At 41.0% G+C, this 22,397-nt stretch overlaps 1 protein-coding gene across 1 annotated transcript in view; it reads left to right on the forward strand.

Moving 5' to 3' along the window:
• Window positions 1-22,397, forward strand: part of dtn (transmembrane protein 132C dtn) — a 330,593-nt gene that overhangs the window by 129,225 nt on the left and 178,971 nt on the right. The window contains exon 3 of the mRNA XM_080274048.1: window positions 21,031-21,183. Within this exon, the coding sequence (XP_080130174.1) occupies window positions 21,031-21,183 (153 nt within the window). The remainder of the gene's footprint in view (window positions 1-21,030; window positions 21,184-22,397) is intronic.

The raw sequence follows: 22,397 nt of genomic DNA on the forward strand, positions 1-22,397 counted from the left end.
AAAGATTTATGCCAGACTTGATCGAAAGCCCTTGAGATGTCAAGTACAATGGCAAATCTGTCCCGAAAGGAGGAGGACCAGGAGTCTGAAAGGTGGATTAGAATATCGCCAGTGCAGCGTCCCTGGCGGAACCCTTACTGACGATCGCGAAGAAGGTTGTGATAGGAAAGGTGCTTTAAAAATTGTAAAAGAATAGACGCAGAAACTTTTGAAATACCGGAAAATGACAGGGAAATACCGGGAAATGACAGGAAACTACCGGAAAGTATATTCAGGGAATTAACTATTTACCAGTTCTGTAGGAAGATTATGAAAAACTAAGTAAGCGTAACCAAAATTTTAACAGGACTAATGCGTGGCTCGGACAGGTTCACTTTCCATGATGCGCCCTACAAACTTTATGAAGATAGTAATTTCACTGATGGGACCAGGAGTGTTGCGACAAACTCTGCAAACTACTGGTATATAATTTAAGTATTCACATAATCCGTTTACATGAACTGTTTGGCAGGGGTTGTCTACCATGCGCCAGCCTGCACTTCAATATTATCCTCATTTCTTCTTACGATCTCATGTCCTCGTCAAAGAAAAAAAAAAAAGTCAAGGGCCACTTCTTCCTAGATGCCTGGACACACTGCCTTTAAAGGAGTGGAGGTCATACGCACTGGGAAAACAGATCAAGGAAGATAGTCTCAAGAGTTAGCCAGCTGTGTACATGTAGGACTGAGAATAGCTTACTGGTTACTTTTTCCATGAGAGAGTTGGGCAGAAAATGCTCTGAAAGGATGTGGATAAGTGGGTGCTGCATGCCTTCCGTAGTGGGGGGAGAAATACGAGCAGTGTTCAGAATGTCAGTGACCAGAGAGAGAGAGAGAGTTGATAAAACGAAAAGCCTTTGACTTTACCTTATTTTAATATGCTGTATGTGGTGAGCCCAGCATTTAATAGCGGCACTCTACACATGGAAGAATAAAGCCCCTGGGGGAAAGAAAAAAAAAAAAGGTCAACAACTGAGTGGAATTAAGGAAAGCACGGAGTATGTTCAGCACACCAACCCTCCCTAAATTTGATTATGCTCCAGCAGTAATGTCACCTGTTCTGTGAAAAGACGAGAAGTGAGACACCAAGGTTACTGAAAGATTGGTTTGTGTATTGTTCAAGGTAATGGGATTTCCATGTTTAAGATTCCGGCAAAATGAAAAACTGAAGGAGCTTACTGGGAAATACATGTCGTGGATGTAGTGCAAGAAAAGTATCGGGAAGGTACCGCAAAAAGAGGACACTATGGAAGATTGATAAATGCAAGAAAATGGTCGTGGATATACCGGAATATGTGGAGAAAATTTCAGAAAATTCTGGTTTAAATACCGGGAAGTCCCGGGGAAAATACCAGACTCACACACCTGCTGCCCACACACTTGTATTGCCTGTCTGTCCACCTGTCCAAGTCCTCCCATCCTTCCTTCGTTCTTTTCTTCATTCATTCTGTTCGTTTACCTTTATTTTACTTTTCCTTCTTTCTGTCCTTCCTTCTTACCTCTTATGTTTACAGTTAGAGAAAGCTAACATAAACGAGAAATCTAACATAAACGGTGATATTACAGTTAGTGAAGGATGTGAATGGCTGGCATTCAGTAACCTCAAGTTAAATAAAATTCCTTGACCAGATAAAATATTTCTGCAAGCACTGAAAGATTTAGTGAACAAAATATCTTTTACAGAACTTTTTAACATTTCATTAAGGGATGGTAAGGCTTTCCATGGTTTTAAGCTAGTAAATGAAAATCCGACATTCAAAAACAGTAGCAAATCACATCTAGGAAATTACCGTAGACCAAATTTAGCAGTGTGTGGGTTGAGAGTTGCGAGAAACTGTTATCGGAGACAGTTCGTCAGACACTCAGATAATCTCGTCAAAGGTCCAAAACATGTTTTTCGGAAGAATCGCTCTTGTGCTATGAATCTCGATTTCTGGCGGTATATTGATTATATAAAATGAGACCACGTCCGTTGGTGTTATCTGTCTAAGTTTTCAGAGGCCTTCCAGCAAAAGACTCTTATGGGATTTAGAGACACGTGGTATCAGTGGCACTGTGCTCAGCTGGATCGTAAAGTCACTTTTGGGACGTAAGAGAAAATTTGTAATAAACAGAAAGAATAAGACTTGAAAGTGGACTGCCACAGGGTTCATTGATGGGTTCTGTTGTGTGTTTAATAATATATAAACGATATTGACGAAGGTTCGTTATGTAAAATAATTGAATTAGATCATGTTAAGAAAATAGTCACAGGACAGACACGTCTTCACAAAAGTAGGCGATTCAGTGAGATTGATCAGCTGTGTAACTAAGCCCGAACATGAGAGGTGGATTTCAGTACAGTATTAGTAAATGTAAATTGTTAAACACTAGCTGTAAAAAATGGAAAAGCCAGTTATACTATGCTAATATATTCAACCTGGTAATCTATTCCCAGCAAAAGATTGGGGACATACCCTTATAATAAATATGAATCCAAACAAACAGTATACACAGGCTGTTACGAAAACCAAAAAATTATATGGTTCATAAGCAGATTTCGAATACAAGTCAGCAAATATGATTATGTATAGCTCTGAAGTATGCATACAGTAATGTGTCCTGAATTGGTCACCTAACTGCAAAAAGTATGATGAAGGTTGAGATTATTCAGGGGAGGGTGACAAAAATGGTACCTTGATTTGAGAAACAAACCATACGAGTAACGTGTAGAAGTGAAGGAGTTGCCATAGTTAAGTGCAGACTGCAAGGAGATTTAATGCAAGTGTTCAGCGTTTCCAGAGGACACGATAACAAGGCAGTAAAAATAATAACTTACAGCAGATCAGTTGAATTATACTACAGATGATTGTTATAGCATTGTTGTCAAACGTTTCCGTCAAATGAAGGAGAGCATTTCTTCAGTCGAGCTGCAAGTATATGGAACAAATTGCTTGTTACTGTGGTAAGCTGTAATGCAGTACTAAGTTTTATCAATCGTTTGGATTATATATTTTGTTTCTATTCCACTGCTAAATATGGTCACCACTGAGTAATTAATTTCTGAAGTATAATGCTGTCTGCGGTACAAAACATGGGAGAGACAACCACAGAACAACATTGGTATGACCATGTTACTTTCGTCTTCAGGTTCATATAATGTAGAATATGAAATTATTTTCGTCTGAAACTTCCATAAAAGCTTATCTGTGAGTTTTAAAAGCGCCCCTCAGTTTTTCCTGTTGGCTTCGGCTAAAGGGGGTTGGTGGATGACAGGAGCCTTTCTGCTTTGTTATGCTTCTCTGACTCATAGCAGCGATACTTTCTTTACAACCCACCCAGTTACAAACAGCCTCGAAACGACCACTAGATCTGTTCCTGTCTTTTCTCCTTACTACTCCATTCCTTCGAACTTTTTTTTTTTTCATTTATTTCCTTCCTTCATACTTTATTTCTTTCCACTTTATTTCCATTTTGCTTTGCTTCTTTTCTTTCATCTTTCCTCCCGCTAGCTTTGTTTTCTACCTTCCTTTCTCCTTCTTTCTTCCGTTGTCCCTCCTGCTTTATTTCCTGCCTCCTTTCCTGCTTTGTTTCTCGTTCGTCCTTCCTGTCTTCTCTACTCAAGCGTATTTTTTTTATGCTTCCTATATACCCAATGATTTGATTTAGCTTTAATGACAGCCACTACACAATAAACAAATTACTGACAGTTTTATGACAAGAGATACAAATTTGTAGAAGTGAGTGGAATAAAAAGTCAGGGAGAAGGAAGGACGGGAGGGAAAGAAGGAGGGGGAGGGGAAAGAGATGTGGAAGGAAGGAGAGAAAAGAGGAAGAAAATGACAAAACAAGGAAGCGAAGAAGGTAGGAAATGAGGAGGAGGATATGGGTGAAAACGGAAAGGTAAAAGAGAAGAAAGAGAGAGAGAGAGAGAGAGAGAGAGAGAGAGAGAAGAAGAAAGAGATGAGGGTGAAAAAAAATAAGGAACAAATATGAGAAAAAGTATGAAGTAGAAGAAATAAAAAATGATGATACAAAGAAGGAAGAGGAGGAGGAGGAGGAGGAGGATCTTAACTTCTCCTCAACCTCCTCCTCCCCTCCTTCTCCTCCTCTCCTTTTCTTGGAATCCCTGAAGATTTTTCCTTCGACCTGCCTTGAGGGGGAGACGCTTCCTTCCTTCCTTCCTTCACTTCCTTCCTTCACTCCTTGATTTTTCTCATTTTCACTTATTTTCCCTTTACATCCTTCTTCTTTCCTTTTTATTTTCTTTTTTGCATCCATCAGTTCTAATTTTATATGTCCACTTTGTTCTTTATGCTCTCTGTTCTCTCTCTCTCTCTCTCTCTCTCTCTCTCTCTCTCTCTCTCTTTCTCTCTCTCCCCTTCCTTCACCTCTTTCAATTTGCCTTCAGCTATTCTCCCATCTGCATTTACTGTCACCCCCCCCCTTTTTTTCCTTCCTCCCATCGTTTCTTCCATCCATCCATCCATCTATCCTTCCTTCCTTCCTTCTTTCATTTCTGTCTTTCTTTCCTCTTCTTTCTCCCTTTTTCTTTCATCCTTCTTTCTTTCTTTCTTTCTTGCCTTTCCTTTCTTCACTTCCTTCCGTCATTCTCTCTTCCTTATTTCATTCATTCTTATTCCATCCCATACTTCATTCTCTTCTTCCCTTCCTTCATTCTCTCTCCCTTGTCATTCATTCTTATTCCATCCCATACCTCATTCTCTTCTTCCCTTCCTTCATTCTCTTCTTCCCTTCCTTCATTCTCTCTCCCTTGTCCCGTTACTCTTCCTTCCATCTCCCTCCCTCCCTCCCTCCTCCTTTCCCTCGCTTCCCTCCCTCCCTCCCTCCCTCCTCCTCCTTTCCCTCGCTTCCCTCCCTCCCTCCCTCCCTCCCTCCTCCTTTCCCTCGCTTCCCTCCCTCCCTCCTCCTCCTTTCCCTCGCTTCCCTCCCTCCCTCCCTCCCTCCCTCCCTCCTCCTTTCCCTCGCTTCCCTCCCTCCCTCCCTCCCACCTCCTTTCCCTCGCTTCCCTCCCTCTCCTCATACGTCTCCATTCGTAATCTTTTTTCTCTCCCTTCCTCCATCCTTCCTTTTTTCGTCTCCTCCCTCCCCCCCTATCGGCTTCTTCTTTAGCTTCCTCCTGTCCTTACTCCTCACTGTCCCTCCCTCCCCCTTTTCTCCCCCCTCCCCGCTCCTCGTCCTTCCTGCTTTACTTCCTTCCTTCATTCCTCCTTCCTTCTATCTAATATATATCTATCTATATACATTTGTTTATCCATCTCTCTCTCTCTCTCTCTCTCTCTCTCTCTCTCTCTCTCTCTCTCTCTCTCTCTCTCTCTCTCTCTCTCTCGCATCTTCCTTCCTTCCTTCCATCACTTCCTTCTCCTTTCCCTCTTTCTTTTTTTCCTGCCCTTCTTTCCTTCATTCCCTCTCACTTCCTTCCCTCCCGCCATCCCTCTATTTTTCTTTCCTTCCCTCATTCTCTTCCGTATCTCCCTCCGTCCGCTCATTCCACTCCTGCATTCTTCCCACCTCCTCTCCCTCATTCCCTCCCTTTGTCTCTTCCTCCCTCATTCCCTCCCATTGTCTCTTCCTCCCTCATTCCCTCCCTTTGTCTCTTCCTCCCTCATTCCCTCCCTTTGTCTCTTCCTCCCTCATTCCCTCCCTTTGTCTCTCCCTCCCTTCCTCTCGCATTCCCTCCCTTTGCCTCTCCCTCCCTCTCTCCCTTCCTTTGTCTCTCCCTCCCTCCCTCCCTCCCTTTTTCCTCCTCTCCGTTTCCCTCTCTTTCTCCAGGTATCTGATATCAATATGAGTGTGTGGCAGGTCTCTCTCTCTCTCTCTCTCTCTCTCTCTCTCTCTCTCTCTCTCTCTCTCTCTCTCTCTCTCTCTCTCTCTCTCGAAATTACTGTACATCCCTTCCATCTCTTTCCTCCTTCCTACTTTCCTTCTTCCTTCTTCTTCTCTTTTTCTTTCTCCTCAGTTCATGGATTTTACTGCAGGAAGTATATTTAAAAAATGAATAATGCCCATACTATCTAAATAATGCACAAGAATGGATTGTATAATTGAACCGAGAATGAAGAGTGAGACAGGTTAATGAAGGAGGTTGAGTGAAGAATGAAGGTAGCAAAAGAAGTGGGTGAAGGAAAGAAAGAAGGTAAACGGAAGCAATGAAAGAAGAAAATAAAGGAAGTGAGTGAAGAAAGTTAAAAGTTCTGAATGAAGGAAAGAAGAGTAGAAAAAAAAAGGCTAAATGAATGAAGAATGTGAAAGAAGATGAATGACGAACGAACTGGATGAAGGAAATGAAAAATGGAGAAAGCAGTGAATGATGAAAAATACAAGAACTGAAGAAAATGAAGAAGAAAATGGTGACAAAACGTGAAGGAATGGATCGAAGAAAACACCCAGCAGTGAACGAAATAAAAATTGCTTGGTAGATGCGTGTGATAATCCTTAGGGTGGGACCGACTGACAGGGTCGACCCGAGAGTTACTCCTGCATCTCCAGAGGGACTGAGAGAAATGAAGGAAGTGAATGAAGCTGGTGAATGAAGGGTGGAGAACGTAAGCCGTATATCCGGGCAGGTTGGGATGAATAATGTATTTTTCCGGGTCAAGAAACACCAGGAGATGAGGTACACATGGATAGAGACAAGACGTACATGTGTGTGTGTGTGTGTGTGTGTGTGTGTGTGTGTATGTGTGTGTGTGTGTGTGTGTGTGTGTGAAGAATTGTAAGGGGTAAGAGAGAAAGGTATGTATGTTGTGTGTACTCGTATATACATGAGAGAGAGAAATTGCATGCGTGCACTTGTTTCCGGGTTTGTGTGTGTGTGTGTGTGTGTGTGTGTGTGTGTGTGTGTGTGTGTGTGTGTGTGTGTGTGTGATATCCGGTAAGCTATGGAGTAGGGGATTTACTCACAGTATAGTGGTTGTATTGTTTAGGTCTCTCTCTCTCTCTCTCTCTCTCTTTCTCTCTCTGTATGAGTAACAACTGTCGTAAAAGAAAATGTAGACGGAAGATGACGTATAAAAGAAGTAATGAGGGAAGGAAGGAGGAAGAAAAGGATGGAGGGATGGAAGGAAGGACAGTGGAAAGTGAGAAGAAAATGAAGAAAAACTGAATAAATGAACATAGTGAAACAAGTAAAGGTAGGTTTACGATGCTGAGAAAGGAAGAGGAAGAGAGGAAGGAAAACTATCAGGAAAAGAATAAAAAAAGACAGAAAAAGGAAGGAGACAAGGAATGGCCGAGCAACTGAAGGATGAGAAGGACTGCATACAAGGACGATGAAGGAAATGAAAGAAGGATGAATGATAATAATAATAATAAGTGGATGAAAAGTGAAAGGAGTAAAGAAAAATAAAATAAGGAAGGAAAAAGATGATATATGAAACAAAGAAGTCAGCAATAAAGGAATGAAGGAAAAAAAAAGGAGGGTGAAATATTAAGGAAAAATATAGAAAGAAGAGTATAAAAAATAGATGGAGGAAAGAAGAGAGAAATACAGAAGGGAAGAAAGAGAGGAATGAAAGGAAAATAAGTTTAGTAGAGAAAAAAATGAACAAAATAAAGAACGAAAAAAGGCAGGAGTTTCTTTCCGTGATTCGAAATTGGTTGACAAGGAACGGTTAATAAAATGGTAATGTAGAGAGAGAGAGAGAAAGTCAAAGGGAAAGGGAAAGGAGGATTAAAGGTAGGGTAGGAAAAGGAAGGAAAATCAAGGGAAGGGGAAGCGAAGGGAAAGGGAAGGGAAGAGAAGGGAGAGAGGGGAATGGAAGGAAAGGGAATGAAATGGAATGGAATGGAAGGCAAGGCAAGGGTTAGAAGGGAAGAGAATGTAAGGGAAGTGAGGGAGAACTAAGGGAGGGGAGGGAAGGAGGGAAATTCATCAGGTAGATGATGTAAGACGGTCGTAAAATTTCTTAATTACTCCCTGTCATCCTTCCTTCCTTCACATCCTTTATATTCATTCCTTTCTTCCCTCGCCTTCCTTCCCTCACTTCCTGCCTGCCTGCCTGCCTGCCTGCCTGCCTACCTACCTACCTACCTACCTACCTACCTACCTACCTGCCTGCCTGCCTGCCTGCCTACCAAGCAACCAACCAACCAACCTTCATGCTTGTCTGCCTGTCCTTCTTCCCTCTTTCCTTCTTCCACCTCCTTTGGTATACCTCCCTACTTTCTGCACTTTATTTTATCTGTCTTTAGTCCTCTCTTCTTCCCTCATCCTCTTTATTATTTAATCTCCAATCTTCCCTCTTTCTTTACGGTTTATTTTTTTTTTTACTGTCATTCTCCCTTCACTCTTCTGTTTCCCTTCCTTTGCAGCATTCGTTCCTTCGTCCTTCATTCTTCTCTTTTCCTTCCTTCACTTCATGTATCATGCGTCTTAAACTCTTCCTTCCCTTTATATTTCTCCAGTCCATGTGTTCCCTATTGTCACCTTTCACGTCTTTAATTATCAGCCTTCACTCCTCTCATTCCTTCCGTCCTTCCCCTCCCTCCCTCCCTCTCTCAGTTTCTCTCTCTCCCTCATTCTTCATACTTTATCGTCTTCTTTCACCTTCATTCATTGTTCTGTTCTTTGGGCTTCATTCCTTTCTTCTTTGCTTGCTTGCTTCCTTCCTTCTTCCTTCCGTTCTTCCTTCCTTCCTTCCTCTTTGAAATCTCTCTTTATTCTTCTCATATTTCCTTCTTCTTCTCTCCTCTTTTTCCTCAATCCTCTTTCCTCCCTCCCTTCTATTTTTTTTTTTTTTTACTGTCTCTCATGTCCTTCCTTCCTTCACTATCTTCCCTTCCTTCCATCTTCCTTACTTCTTATTTCCATCCTTCCTTTCTTCAGTCTTTCTAACTTTTTCTTCCTTCTGTGTTTTCTTCCTCCTTTCCTTCCTTCAGCCTTCCTTACTTTTCCTTCCATTTTGCTTGTTTGCAACTTTCAGCTTTCCTTACTTTTCCTTCCTTCTTTGTTTCCTTCCTTTCTTCCTTCCTACCTTGCATCTTTCCTTGTTTCCATTTTTCAGCCTTCCTTGCTTTTCCTTCCCACGTCATTGTTTCCTTCCTTCCTTCCTTCCTTCCTTCCTCCACTAATCCTTCACACAGCGGCATCCATAAAGAAAAAAGGAGAGGCTTCGTGACTTATTATGGAGAGAGAGAGAGAGAGAGAGAGAGAGAGAGAGAGAGTTAATCCTTTCAATCCGGTGACCTCCTTTCTCTCATTTCATTACCTCCGCCGAGGAGGTTATGTTTTACCCCGGTTTGGTTTGTTTGTCTGTCAGCGAATTACTCAAAAAGTTATGAAAGGATTTTGATGACATTTTGTTGAAGGGTGGGCTATGGGCCAAAGAAGAAACGATTAAATTTGGGGGTGGATCCGGATCCGGATCCGGAGTATCCCGCACAATACCTCCAAAAGTTCTGGATGAAGTTCAATAAAATTTTGTGGAAAGGTGGGTCATGGACCAAAAAAGAATTGATTTAGTTTGGGGGCGGATCCGGATCCTGGATCCTATATCCACTGATCCGGATCCGGATCTTTTTAATGGCATTGGCGTAGGTATGCGCTGTCTGAGCGCTTTCTAGTTATTGTGGTTTCCCTATGATTTTACTCACCTGAAGAAGCATATCTGGTACTGGGTAGGTATAATGAAGACGCTGTCTGACCCCTCAAGTTAGAAAAGCCTCTCTCAAGCTAAAGTAGGTTGTCCTGAGAAAAGAAGGTAAAACAACTAAAATAAGTGAATGAATAAATGTCATGGGAGTGACGAGATTAGAGATTCCCAGCTATCTCATGGGAATGCAAGATGGTCCCCACACGACTACGATACATTAATACACTTCTGTGAAAATGACCATGATGATCAATGAACAGACAAGAACATAGCAGTCCAATTTTGTGTACTTGTATGATGTGACCTCTGACCCCACAGCACCATTAAAAGCCCCAAAATATAATAAATGAAATTAGATATCTGTCGGTATTTGCCCAAGGATTACATGAGCCAGGTTTAGTGTTAAGTGGTGAAGAAATGAAGGAACAGCATCAAATTAGGAAGTGTTAAGAGGACAATAAGTAGAAAGAAATCAAGGAAATACAATAGGAAAGAAGGAAAAGGAGACAAATCTAGGAAATGCAGTAGGAAAGAAGAAAGAAATCAAGGAAATACAGTATGAAAAAAATTAGGAAATACGGTAGGAAAGAAGAAAGAAATCAAGGAAACTCAGTAGGAAAGAAGAAAAATCAAGGAAATAAGTAGGAATGAAGAAAACAGTAGAAAAATCATGGAAATACAGTAGAAAAGAAGAAAAAATATCAAGGAAATGTAGTAGGAAAGGAGAAAAAATATCACGGAAATACGTTAGGAAAGAAGAAAAAGAATCAAGGAAATACAATAGAAGAGAAGAAAAAAGAAAAATCAAGGAAGCACAGTAGGCAGGAAGAAAGAAATCAAGGAAATGCAGTAGGAAAGAAGAAAGAAATCAAGGAAATGCAGTAGGAAAGAAGAAAGAAATCAAGGAAATGCAGTAGGAAAGAAGAAAGAAATCAAGGAAATGCAGTAGGAAAGAAGAAAAAAATCAAGGAAATGCAGTAGGAAAGAAGAAAGAAAACAAGGAAATGCAGTAGGAAAGAAGAAAGAAGTTAAGGAAATACAGTAAGAAAGAAGAAGGGAATCAAGGAAATACAGTAGGAAAGAAGAAAGAAGTCTCCATCTTAGTGTGGAGACTTTATATGATAGCATTTTGAAAGAAGGAAGAAAATGAAATATGATGGAGGACAAGGGCGAGTACTTTGGGCTAATAATAGACCTCTTGCCATTGTTTGAGAGAGAGAGAGAGAGAGAGAGAGGACGATCTGGCAGAATATGAGGAAGGAAGGAGATATGAAATAAGGCAGGAAAGAAGGGAGAAAGGGAGGAATCAGGGAGGGAAAGGGCGAATGGCAGTGACGAGTTAGATACTGAAATGAACAAAGGAAAACTGTAATGAACGGATATGAAAAGCAGTCTGGAATGGAAGGGAGGGAAAGGAGAAGAAGGAAGGAAAGACGGGGAAAGGGGAAGGAGAGGTGAGGAGGAGCAATGAACGAAGAAAAAAGAAAGCAATTGAAGGAAATGAAATGAAAGGAAAAGGGAAGAAGAGAGAGAGGGAGAGAGAGAGCGAATGGCAGTGACCAGGTACATAGTGAAATGAGGGTGTGTAAAATGAACAAAGGAAAACTGTAATGAACGGATATGAAAAGCAGTGTAGAATGGAAGGGAGGGAAAGAAAGAGAAGAAGGAACGAAAGACACAGAAAGGGGAAGGAGAGGTGAAGAGAAGCAATGAACGAAGAAAAGGGATAGATATTGGAGATAAGAGAAAGCAAATGAAGGAAAGGAACTGAATGAAAAAGGAAGAAGAGAGAGAGACACACACACACACAGACAGAGAGAGAGAGAGAGAGAAGGACTTGGCGAGACAGATAGCGAATTGTGTGGAAAAGGAGGAAAGACAGGAGGAAGGAATTGGAAAACGAAAAAAAATTGAGAGGGAGAAAGGGTTGAAGGGTTTCGGAAGGCGGGAAAGAAGGAAGAAATGATTAAAAAGAGAAAGCAACGAAAAGCCATTAAGCGTGAGTGAAGGAAGGCAGAAGAAACAAATGAGAGAGAGAGAGAGCTATCGAGAATCAATCATCTTTAACTAGACTTCAAAAGCCACTTCATTGTCAGCTGCTATAAGGCTGAGAGAGAGAGAGAGAGAGAGAATTTGGGAGAAGTGGAACAAGAGTGAAAGAAACAAATGTACAAGATTACAGAAGGAAGAAAAGAAGAGGTTGGAGAGGGAAAGGGAAAAAGAAAACAAATGAGAGAGAGAGTTAAATAAAGTACGGAAGAGATAAATGGAAGATGGCTGAAGCGATGAAGGGAAGAGTAAATGAAAGGAAGAACAAAGGAAATGAGAGAGAGAGAGAGAGAGAGAGAGAGAGGATGTGAACCCTAACACACAAAAATACAGGAAGAATAACACGCCATTTATTAATAACAACATAGCAGAAAAAAAGGTAAAATTAATTTAAAACAAATTTTCAAAAATGGAGGATAAACTCACCTATAATTAAAATGCCAAACGAAATTAATTATGCGTGGAGAGAGCATTGTTTAGCACTAGAATTTTATAAAGCATTTTTTTACCGTAATTTTTTTCACTCAAGTAGTGTAACAAATGAGTTGCATTATATTTTTTAGTTAAGTTTTAGTATCTTTTCCCCCAGTCCATTAATCCTCTCACGGTGGGGACAAGTCTGCTGTGGTGTTTCATTGCAGGTAAAGCCGGATGATTTTATTGAGTAGAGAGTGAGTCATAGGAACCTGAGTGCTAATACTGCCGCCATTAACCTTCTCATGATGTGGATAAGCCTAATATTTTTAACCAAGACGATTATTATTAATTTTAGCCGAGGATGTCACAGTAACTTGTGAATGTTGCTGTTGTTGTTGTTGGTGCTGGTGGTGGATTTCAGATGTGTGGCTCACATATTCTGGACGTTGATGGTAGTTCTCTTGTGTTCGTCTCGGTGGTACTGTACAGTGGTAGAGCAGCCTCTCAGTGCTTCGAGTCCAAGGGTATTTTTTTATTTTCCATGTAAAACGTTGCCAGGGCCGTAGGGTGGCCTCCTGTGACTTACATTACCTATATTACGGAAACCAAACCTCGGGCTGTCCGTGGCCTCCAGAGGGGTGATAAGGGATTGACTATTTCCATTAACTTATTCATGGATCCTGCCAACCCCATGCATGAGTGTGGAACTAGGGTGATAATGATGAATGTCAAATGCCTGATTGACGCGTGAATGGAGGCCTGATCCATTGTCGCAGGGAATACTTAAGGTAATTGTTTCTGTTGTAGTTGTCCATTTTGTTGTTGTTTCTGGAACCTGCCTTAAGGTAAAGTTATGGGTAAAGGTGGTATAGACGCCATGAGGCACTTTGCCGTGGTGCTCATCTCTGTTACTCAGACCTTTAGCTGGTAATTACAGCTACCTCCCCTAAATGTTACCCTGGGTACTCATTCTCCCTACCAGCCCACAAAGGGTGGATGGACACCTGAATCGAGCGACTTCAGTTGCCCGCACCAGGAGTCGAATCCTGACACAATCTGACTGGCAGCATCATAGCTTGTGACACTAACCACTGGCCACTACGACCATATTTCATGTATATTAGTGTGAAGAGTGATGATGGCGATAATGATAAAAACAGTTTACTCTTGTATTTTTCCTTTCTTTGCCGCGTTTGGATCCTATCAGCCCAATGTACTGCATAATAATAGGGTAATGACGATGACGACGACGGTGATGATAATGAAAACAAATCTACTTTTGTACTTTTCCCTGTCGCGTTTGCATCCTATCAACCCCGCGTACTTTATAACAGTGGGAATAAGATTATGATTATGTCGCTGATGCTGATGCTGAGGGTATTGATGATGGTAATACCGAGTTAGGCAGGGTAGCTTTTATGGACGGGTATTCGGGCCGGCGCATTTTGTTTCATTATCGCACCGTATTTTTCGGCGTAATCGCATCAGCGTATCGAAGCGCTCATTCCCGCCCTGTTTATTTTGAGTTATGCGTTGTTCACTGGCGCTGTATGTTATAATTATGGCTAGTATATCAAATTTCCATATGCAGTAAAGAGAGAGAGAGAGAGAGAGAGAGAGAGAGAGAGAGAGAGAGAGAGAGAGAACAGGGAGAGGTAGTGTGTTTTGATAATCGCACTACCAGCTTTACCAATTTTTATTCTCAGTACAGCTTCAGTTCAATTTCTTTATTGTATTTCATTTTTTCTTTTCAGTTTATTTGAAAATGTACCCGGCAGTTTATTTGAAAATGTACCTGGTAGCATAAACAACACATACTTTAAAGTAATCTGAGGTAAAGTAAACCTAGTATAGCACCAGTATATTAAATCCTTTCAATACTATAGGACTATCAGTGATCCCAAACCTCTTTTCAACTTGGTTGGTGGCCAGGCGTAGTCAGGATGGAGGGTTGATTTGTCTAGTAACCAAGGAGATTCATCCCTAGCTCATAAATAAGACTCGTCAAATTTCACACAGCCACGACTTAGTATTCAAATCGTGGGAGTGTCCCAGTTCCGTCAGGGGAAAAGAGAAGGGGAAAGAAACTGCAGCAGCCGGGGAAGGTATTATGGAGCTTCCCCAAGTCCACGAGATTCTGACACTGATACGAGATTCTGTCACTGATGCGAAATTCTGGCACCGATACGATATTCTGACACTGATACGAGATTCCCACACTGATACGAGATTCCCACACTGATACGAGATTCCCACACTGATACGAGATTCCCACACTGATGCGAGATTCCCACACTGATGCGAGATTCTGGCTCCGATGCGAGATTCTGATACTGATAACGAGATTCTGACACTGATGCAATGTGTTTATATTAGCCCGAGGCAGTGTTGACTCAGCACCCGAGTATTTAGATCTAACTGAATACTGTATTTGTATATTTCACCAGAGGCATAATACTGCCCTAATTTATGCAATACTGTTAAATATCTCAGTGGCCTCTGCTGGGAGATATACCACATTTAAACGGACGGACGTTATTTATTTCTTTACCAGTTACGTAATGTGTGTGTACTTTGATAAACATATAGACTAGTACATATATTATACGAGTACATTTCTCTCCTTCAGTATGATGACTCATTTTTATATATTTTTGCTCCTTTTTTTACGTTGTGTTCTTGCGGCTTTTATTTTATTCTTGCTCCCTTTATTGTATTCTTTCTCCCTTTATTGTATTCTTGCTCCCTTAATTTTATTCTTGCTCCCTTTATTTTGTTCTTGCTTCCTGTATTTTGTTCTTTCTCCCTTAATTTTATTCTTGCTCCATTTATTTTACTCTTTCTCCCTTTATTCTTGCTTCCTTCATTTTATTCTTGCTCCCTCATTTTATTCTTGTTCCCTTTATTTTTTCTTGTTTTCTGTATTTTATTCTTTCTATCTTTGCTTTATTCATGCCACCCCCATCCATTAAGCCTTTTCATATGATGGTGATCTTTCATTTCATCCTTACTGTCTCCTGACGGTTTTATTCATTGCAGAAAAAGCCTCTCGTGAAGGAATTACCGAGAGTCGTGCTTAAATTTATCAGATGGACATACACCATGCTAAATGTACTGTATATTATATGGTTGAATGCTGTTTTTTTTTTTTTTTTCTGTGAATACAGTCATTATAAAGGACACTCCAGGGCCTCGTTTCAGCGAAAGGATAGTGAAAGTACTGGCCAAGTACGAATCAGATAGGGAGTATCTGTAATGAAATATTAGGCACGTAATAATAATCACAGTAACATGGAAGGATGAAATCAAATTGTTTTAATAATAGATGCAATATTTATATAGGAATTAATTATGGTCTGGTCAGTAAAGATGACGTAGGGTTTCCGCCATCCGTCCCAGGAAGTAAGGCAGGCTGGAATATACAGTATATAATATAGACATTACTACTGTGATTTAGATGATATGAATTCTACGTTGACTGTTATAGCGGAATGATAATTATGTGCCAGCAAGCGCGGTGCACGTAAAAGTTTAACGGCCGTAATCTTACGAAAACGGGAGAGCGGTGTGGAGAAGCCCAGTTTTATACGATAATTTCTAAATCACGTGATGGTGATGATAAATGTCTGACCATTCTGTATTGTTCCCGCCAACACCCTGTAATGCTGGATGCGGGCAGATCGCGTCCAACAGTCATAGGTGGTACAGAAATGACCGTCAAATCTTAGGGATTTACATGTATCTTTTCACACTCCGGTGCAATAATAAAGCACTTACCGTTTTTTATTTTTTTTTTTTTTTTTTTTTTTTTGTGCCGTTTATGTGTATCCGAGTCTGTATAGGACACTGATATGAAGTGAGAGGGTAGGAAGATAGTATGCGTATGAAAGGACATACTACAGCATCTGTTTTGTCTACCACGGCTGGGGTCATATTCCAAGTGGCTTTTGGGATTTCGACATATCTCTTTCTTTGGCGGTACATTCTGCACATTACACATCAGTACCCTCTTACGTTGTTGGTGCAGACTATGTTGATATAAACTCTCTGACTGCAGTGCGTTTGTGTGAACTGAATAGAATAGTTCGTTGCAAGCTAAAACTGAATGTTAAATTCTTTATTTTGCCGACAAAACATTATATACGGTATACAAGAAAAATTCCCCAGATTCCCAAAACTTCCCAAGACATGGTGTAAGGCAATAATCATATTATTTTACAAAAAAAGGCGACCCAAAAGATCTTAACAACTATCATCCCATTAGCTTATTATCAGTCATTTACAAACTCATCACTAAAGTCCTTTCGAACAAAAATAACAACAGATTTGAAAGAAAACCAATCCCGTGAACGGGAAGGATTCCGAAGCGGGTATTCGACCACTAATCATCTGCACACAGTGAATCAGCAAATTGAGAAAACTACAAAATATAATAAACCACTGTGCTTAGGTCTTGTTGATTACGAAAATGCTCTCGACGGTGTGGAGCTCATAGCAATTATAAATTCATTGCGAGAACAAGGAGTAAATGAGAACGTTGTAAAACTGCTCGAAAACATATCTGAAAAGGAACTGATTCAGTTAAATTACAGAAAGACTTGGAAAAAATAACGATTGAGTAGGGCGTGCGTCAGGGAGATACAATTTCACCAAAACAAAGGAGTAAACATAGATGGAGAAAAGCTTAACCATTTAAGATTTGCAGATGACGTTGTCCTAATCTCAGAAAGAGCAGATACATTGCGAGAAATGTTAAATGACCTGAACATAGAGTCTCAAAGTAGGGCTAAAGATGAACCGAAGTGAAACTAATGTTTAATCCAACTACATCAAAGAGCGTCATCAGAATAAGCGAAGAAATTCTTGAAGAAGTCGAGGAGTATAATTACTTGGGGCAGCTACTAAAATTAACGAAATACCCTGATAGCGAAATAAAAAGACGCATTACAATATGATGGAAAGCTTTCGGTAAACATAGAGACATCATGAAAAGTAGCTTGCCAATATGTATTAGACGAAAAGTATTTAACGAATTTATAATTCCAACTATGACGTACGGTTGTGAGACGTGAAAACTAACCAAATCGATGGAAAGTCAACTAATCTGTTCTCAGAGAGCAATAGAAAGGTCAGTGTAGGAAATATCTTTAAGAGACAGGAAAAGATCAACTTGGGTGAGAGAGCCGGGTAAAGTCAGAGACATTATAGAAATTATAAAAGAACAAATGAAGGTGAGCAGATCATATAGTAAGAATTGGGGACAGCCGATGAAGCAAGAGGCTGACTGACTGGACCCTAAGTGATTGTAAGCATTGCAGAAAAAGGCCAGTTTGGAGGTGGATAGAGAAGTTTGCAGGCAAAACATGGCAGAGATTGGCTCAGCCAAGGAGTTCGTGGAGAAGGTTGGGGAAGGCCTTTGTTCAGCACTGGACTTGCAATGGCTGATGATGATGATCATGATTTATACAGTATATATATATATATATATATGTGTGTGTGTGTGTGTGTGTGTGTGTGTGTGTGTGTGTGTGTGTGTGTGTGTGTGTGTGTGTGTGTGACATTTTTCGTGACGGCTTTTCAAGAGCGTACTAAAAGCATCAGCTGTCAGCAGGAAAACTGAAAAGCAGGCAGTTGGGGGCCATGTAGTTAAAATTACATGGATAGCATACAGTAGAATGTTAACATGTAGTATACCAGATTTAGATCTCCAAATGAACTTACAGAACAACCAGTGGTCCGAAACGATATAAATAATATATACTGTATGACAATGTTAGTTTGTGACATACTAAATATGTTGGTTAGGGAGAGGTGGCAGGAACTCTGTAGTGCCACTTACAGTGGATCTGGCCCCAGGTGAGGACAGGTGTGTAGGGTGTGTGGAGGCAGGAACGTGTCTGCTGGCCTGACTGTATAATGCACAAGACTCTCATAAATAGTCAGTTACTTGGGTTCGTAGTGCCAGTTGGCGTACTCTGTTCGTTTATACTTGTCGTTGCCAGACACTTTTATCAAAATTGGTAAAGACCTTTGGTAGTGAAGAGGCGGAATGTAAAGTGGGAGCAGACGCCATGAAGCGCTTAGCCGCGGTACTCTTGTCCATAAGTCAGCCTTAGCATGTAGCCTATGGCGTGTTATTCACCCATCATCCTTGGATACAAAGCCGCTGCATTATCCACGTTACCACAATCACCTCCCCTAGGTGTTAACCTAAGTACGTATTTTACCATCCTACAAAAGTTGACAGACACTAAGATGAATGGCGCCAGCTGCCCGAACCAGGATTTCCATGACGGTAAGGAGCCAGAAGTTTCGTCCCTAGTAACCCTAGGAAAGCTTTATCTAACCCTAATTTCGAAAAGTTTTCCCTGACCTGGATAATGTCACGTGGAGATGGCTGAAATTGTTGTTTTCCTTATACAGTTTCGTCTGTGTTACTCTTGCTGCTGTTAAACGACGTTATTCAGTTTAGACCGCGTCTCCTCAGTAGCGAAGAGGTTAATGAAGTCTGTACAACCTTCCCCCCTTTCTTTAAGGTTATGCACACACGGCCCGAGTGTTTGCCCGTTCAAAAGATCTCCCTTTATTATGGTGGGCCTTTATATACAAGGGATTTACGCAAGGTTTTTACCGTAATGAGCTGGCTTATGGCGTGAAGTAATCCCCATTGTCATTTTATTTACACAGTGCTGCAATAGAAAGTAATAGTGTGTAGCCAGTGGCCGGTGTCAGCTTGAATTTTCATCTAGTGTTTTTGTTGGCGGGGATGGAACCTTGGCTTATATTTCGTAACACCTTCCTCAGGGATTTATTGTACACATGACACCCGCATATGCTTTGTTAAGGCAAACTTATGTCGATGTGAAAACGACGCGGGTAATAGAGAACTGAATACTACGGTGGAGAATGCTGAATGAAGCACTACTAAAGAGATGCTTCGAAGAAGGCCAGTGAAATCAACGGAACTACCTTGAACTTTGCCTCAACTGCTTCTCAGAGAGTCTCATTCTGTTGAACTTAGGCTTCTGAACACCGCATCCTTCACGAATTCCTTTGCATATTTTACTGTAATAGTCTCGTTTGTTGTATGTTGTTATATAACACGAGAATTGCCAAATGCCATCATAATGTCTTCAGGTATAATATCGTTTAATACTCACACGGTTTGCCTAGCTGATATATTACTTTCTCTTGCATGTTACGTGTCTTCCCAATATCGGCTAGTTTGCATAGCAGTACATAACGTACTTTATACCAGTCAGAGAATGGGACATACCACCATATCAAACCCTGTTCTCAGTGTGTTCCCTAATAAGCTCCACCATTGTCCATTATATACTATACCATTTTGTCCATCATATACTTCAGCAACTTTGTCCATTATATAGCACATTTTGTCCATCATACACCATACCATTTTGTCCATCATACACCACACCATTTTGTGCATTTTACAATACACGGTTTTGTCCATCACACACTGCACTATATGCTCCATCATAAAGTACACTATTTTGTCCATCATACAGTACACTATTTTGTTCATCATACAGTACATTATTTAGTCCATCGTACAGTACATTGTTTTGTCCATCATACACTACACCATTTTGTCCATCATACACTGCACCATTCTGTCCATCATACACTACACCATTTTGTCCATCATACACTGCACCATTCTGTCCATCATACACTACACCATTTTGTCCATCATACACTGCACCATTCTGTCCATCATACACTACACCATTTTGTCCATCATAGACTACACTATTCTGTCCATCATACATTACACCATTTTGTCCATCACACACTACACACTTCTGTCCATCATATGCTACACTTTTTTCATTATATGCTCCATCTGTTTTGTCCATCAGATACTTAAGTTTTTCCTTCACACATTTCCTTCACACACTTCACTAATTTTTGTCATGTCCATCGTATTCCTCATTAATTTTGTTAACTTGTACTCCACTGAGAGAGAGAGAGAGAGGAGGGGGGGGGGGTAGTCTCGTTGCCGGACAAGATACCGTTTTTCATAACATCTTTGTTCCTGATATCGTCATCATCGTAACTCAAGTTTTGTGAAAAACAAGATGAGTTGGGTAGGATCCAGAAAGAAGGAAAAAGCTTAAAAGTAGAACTAGTAGACATCTTGCGCAATGAAAGGACCCACTTATCATTCAGACCTTCGAATCTTCTTTCCACGTTACAAACACGAAAAACAAACATTAAAAAATAAAACACACACACACACACACACACACACACACACACACACACACACACACACACACACACATATTAGGTAGGTGGGGGCGCTCAGCATCCACTCACTCGATGTAGTGCTGCTGTTGGGTGTCTGCCCTTTCCTCTCCTCCATCCTTCTTTCCTTCCATCCTCTTCTGTCTTTCTTTCCTTCCTTCCTTCCTCTTTCTAGCCTGTGGGTGACTCTACACTGAGTGACAAGCCAAATGGTTTCCTGTACACCAGGAAACCATTTACTACGCTGGGTGGTAACCATATAACCATATTATGGCGCCTGGTGGTTTAGTGGGTAATTATTGCACACCAATCGGATTAAGCCGGTGAAGGTTTATATCCAAGGGATGGTTGGGGTTGATTGCTCATGTATTGCCACTCAGGGATGAGTGAGGCTGGTCACTCTCATCTTAAATGTCGGGACGAACTGCCTAGCCCCGGGCTTCTACGCTCCTCATGGGGCAATGTAGGATTGGATGATATATATATATATATGATACAACCCATGTCATGTACGACCCCATATATATTAATCCATGCATTTTGAACACTTGTCAGCTCATTTTTCTCATAGCCTGCATTACTATTTATATTCGTTTCATCCCATATGCATCACCCTTTTGTTGTGACACTTCTACACTTAAGTTCTTATCGTTCCTCCTCAGGTGCAAGGCCCGCGGTGGTGTTCGCGTGGCCGGGGTGGAGACAGCCACCTCAGCGTGGAACCTGACCGTGGAGGTGAACGCCAGGAGAACCTCAGCCTCAGTCACGGCGTTGCTCATCGACCCACCCAACAATGACACGCTCCACAACTTGGGGTGAGTGTTGGAATTATTGTTTGTTGCCTGGCTGTAGTTTGTGGTCTGTTATTCGCTCTCTGACTTAATCTGCTCTAACCCAATATGACGTGAGCAAACATGGCTTGACATTACCAGAATGATTCAGCCTGACTTCTGACATGACCTAATCTAACCAGTCTTGTTTTAACCTAACCTAGCCTGGTTTTACCTGGCAGTTGAACCTCAGTTTATGTTACCGCGCTTCTCATTGACGCACCCGGCAGCGACACGGTATATAATCTTGAGATATTTTTTAACTTATACTTTGTGGGGTGCTTGATTTGGCTTGACATAATGTAACATGTTTTAATCCTATCTCTCTAACCGATATAACCTCATCTCCAGTCCTGAGCTAATTTGACCTAATGCAAGCAACGCTGATCAGACTTGACTTCTGCACTAACCTAAACCGCAGTCTGATACAGTCCCCGCTTTGCTCGGTGACCCGCCGACCAATGGCACCCAGTGTAATCTGGGATGAGTAGTTGTTCTTTGCGTTGTGTTGTGTAGGCGCTTTAACCAGGCGCTGTGTTAACTAACCTATCCTAAACTAATCTTACCGGACCCATCCTTATGTAAATTAATATAACGACCTAATTTAATCCGTATAGCCTAATAATATGACCCAGCTTAACCCGTCCATACTAATGCAAATATCACCACCTAATTTAACGTGACGGTAAACAGATAACCTACCCTAACCTTATGGTCAAACCTATCCACCTGTCTTGTGCAACCAACCAAAAATATTAACCTTATCTTACCTGACCAAAGCCAGCCTAAACTGACACCATTCAGGACTGGATGGAAATGATTGTGTTCGCAAATGACAGCAGTAATTAGATGGAGTATGTACAGGCGGCGTACATATCAAGGGTTGCACCGCCCTTTAACTTGAAAACCGGAGGAATGTTTGAGGTAATTTTATTGACGGTATAGCTTATGGACTTTACTTGAAATACGGACTTGAAGTGTTGGGTGGCTTCTCTGTTCTGTAGCTGTTGTCCGTATTATCAGTTCTTAGCACAAGGTAAGTACTGGAAATAATGTTTATCTGTTTTATGTCTGTTAGCAATAGTATCTGAAAAACTTGAATGGGTATTGAGGTTAAACTGCGTGTCCTTTATCTGTTTCCCATTACCTTTCAGTTTCACTCTCTCTGCCTGTCGATCCGTCAAGCTGTATCTAACCTA

Source organism: Coenobita brevimanus, chromosome 57 (assembly GCF_032717465.1).
Source record: "Coenobita brevimanus isolate Jiangsu-jjx chromosome 57, ASM3271746v2, whole genome shotgun sequence".
NCBI lineage: Eukaryota > Metazoa > Arthropoda > Malacostraca > Decapoda > Coenobitidae > Coenobita > Coenobita brevimanus.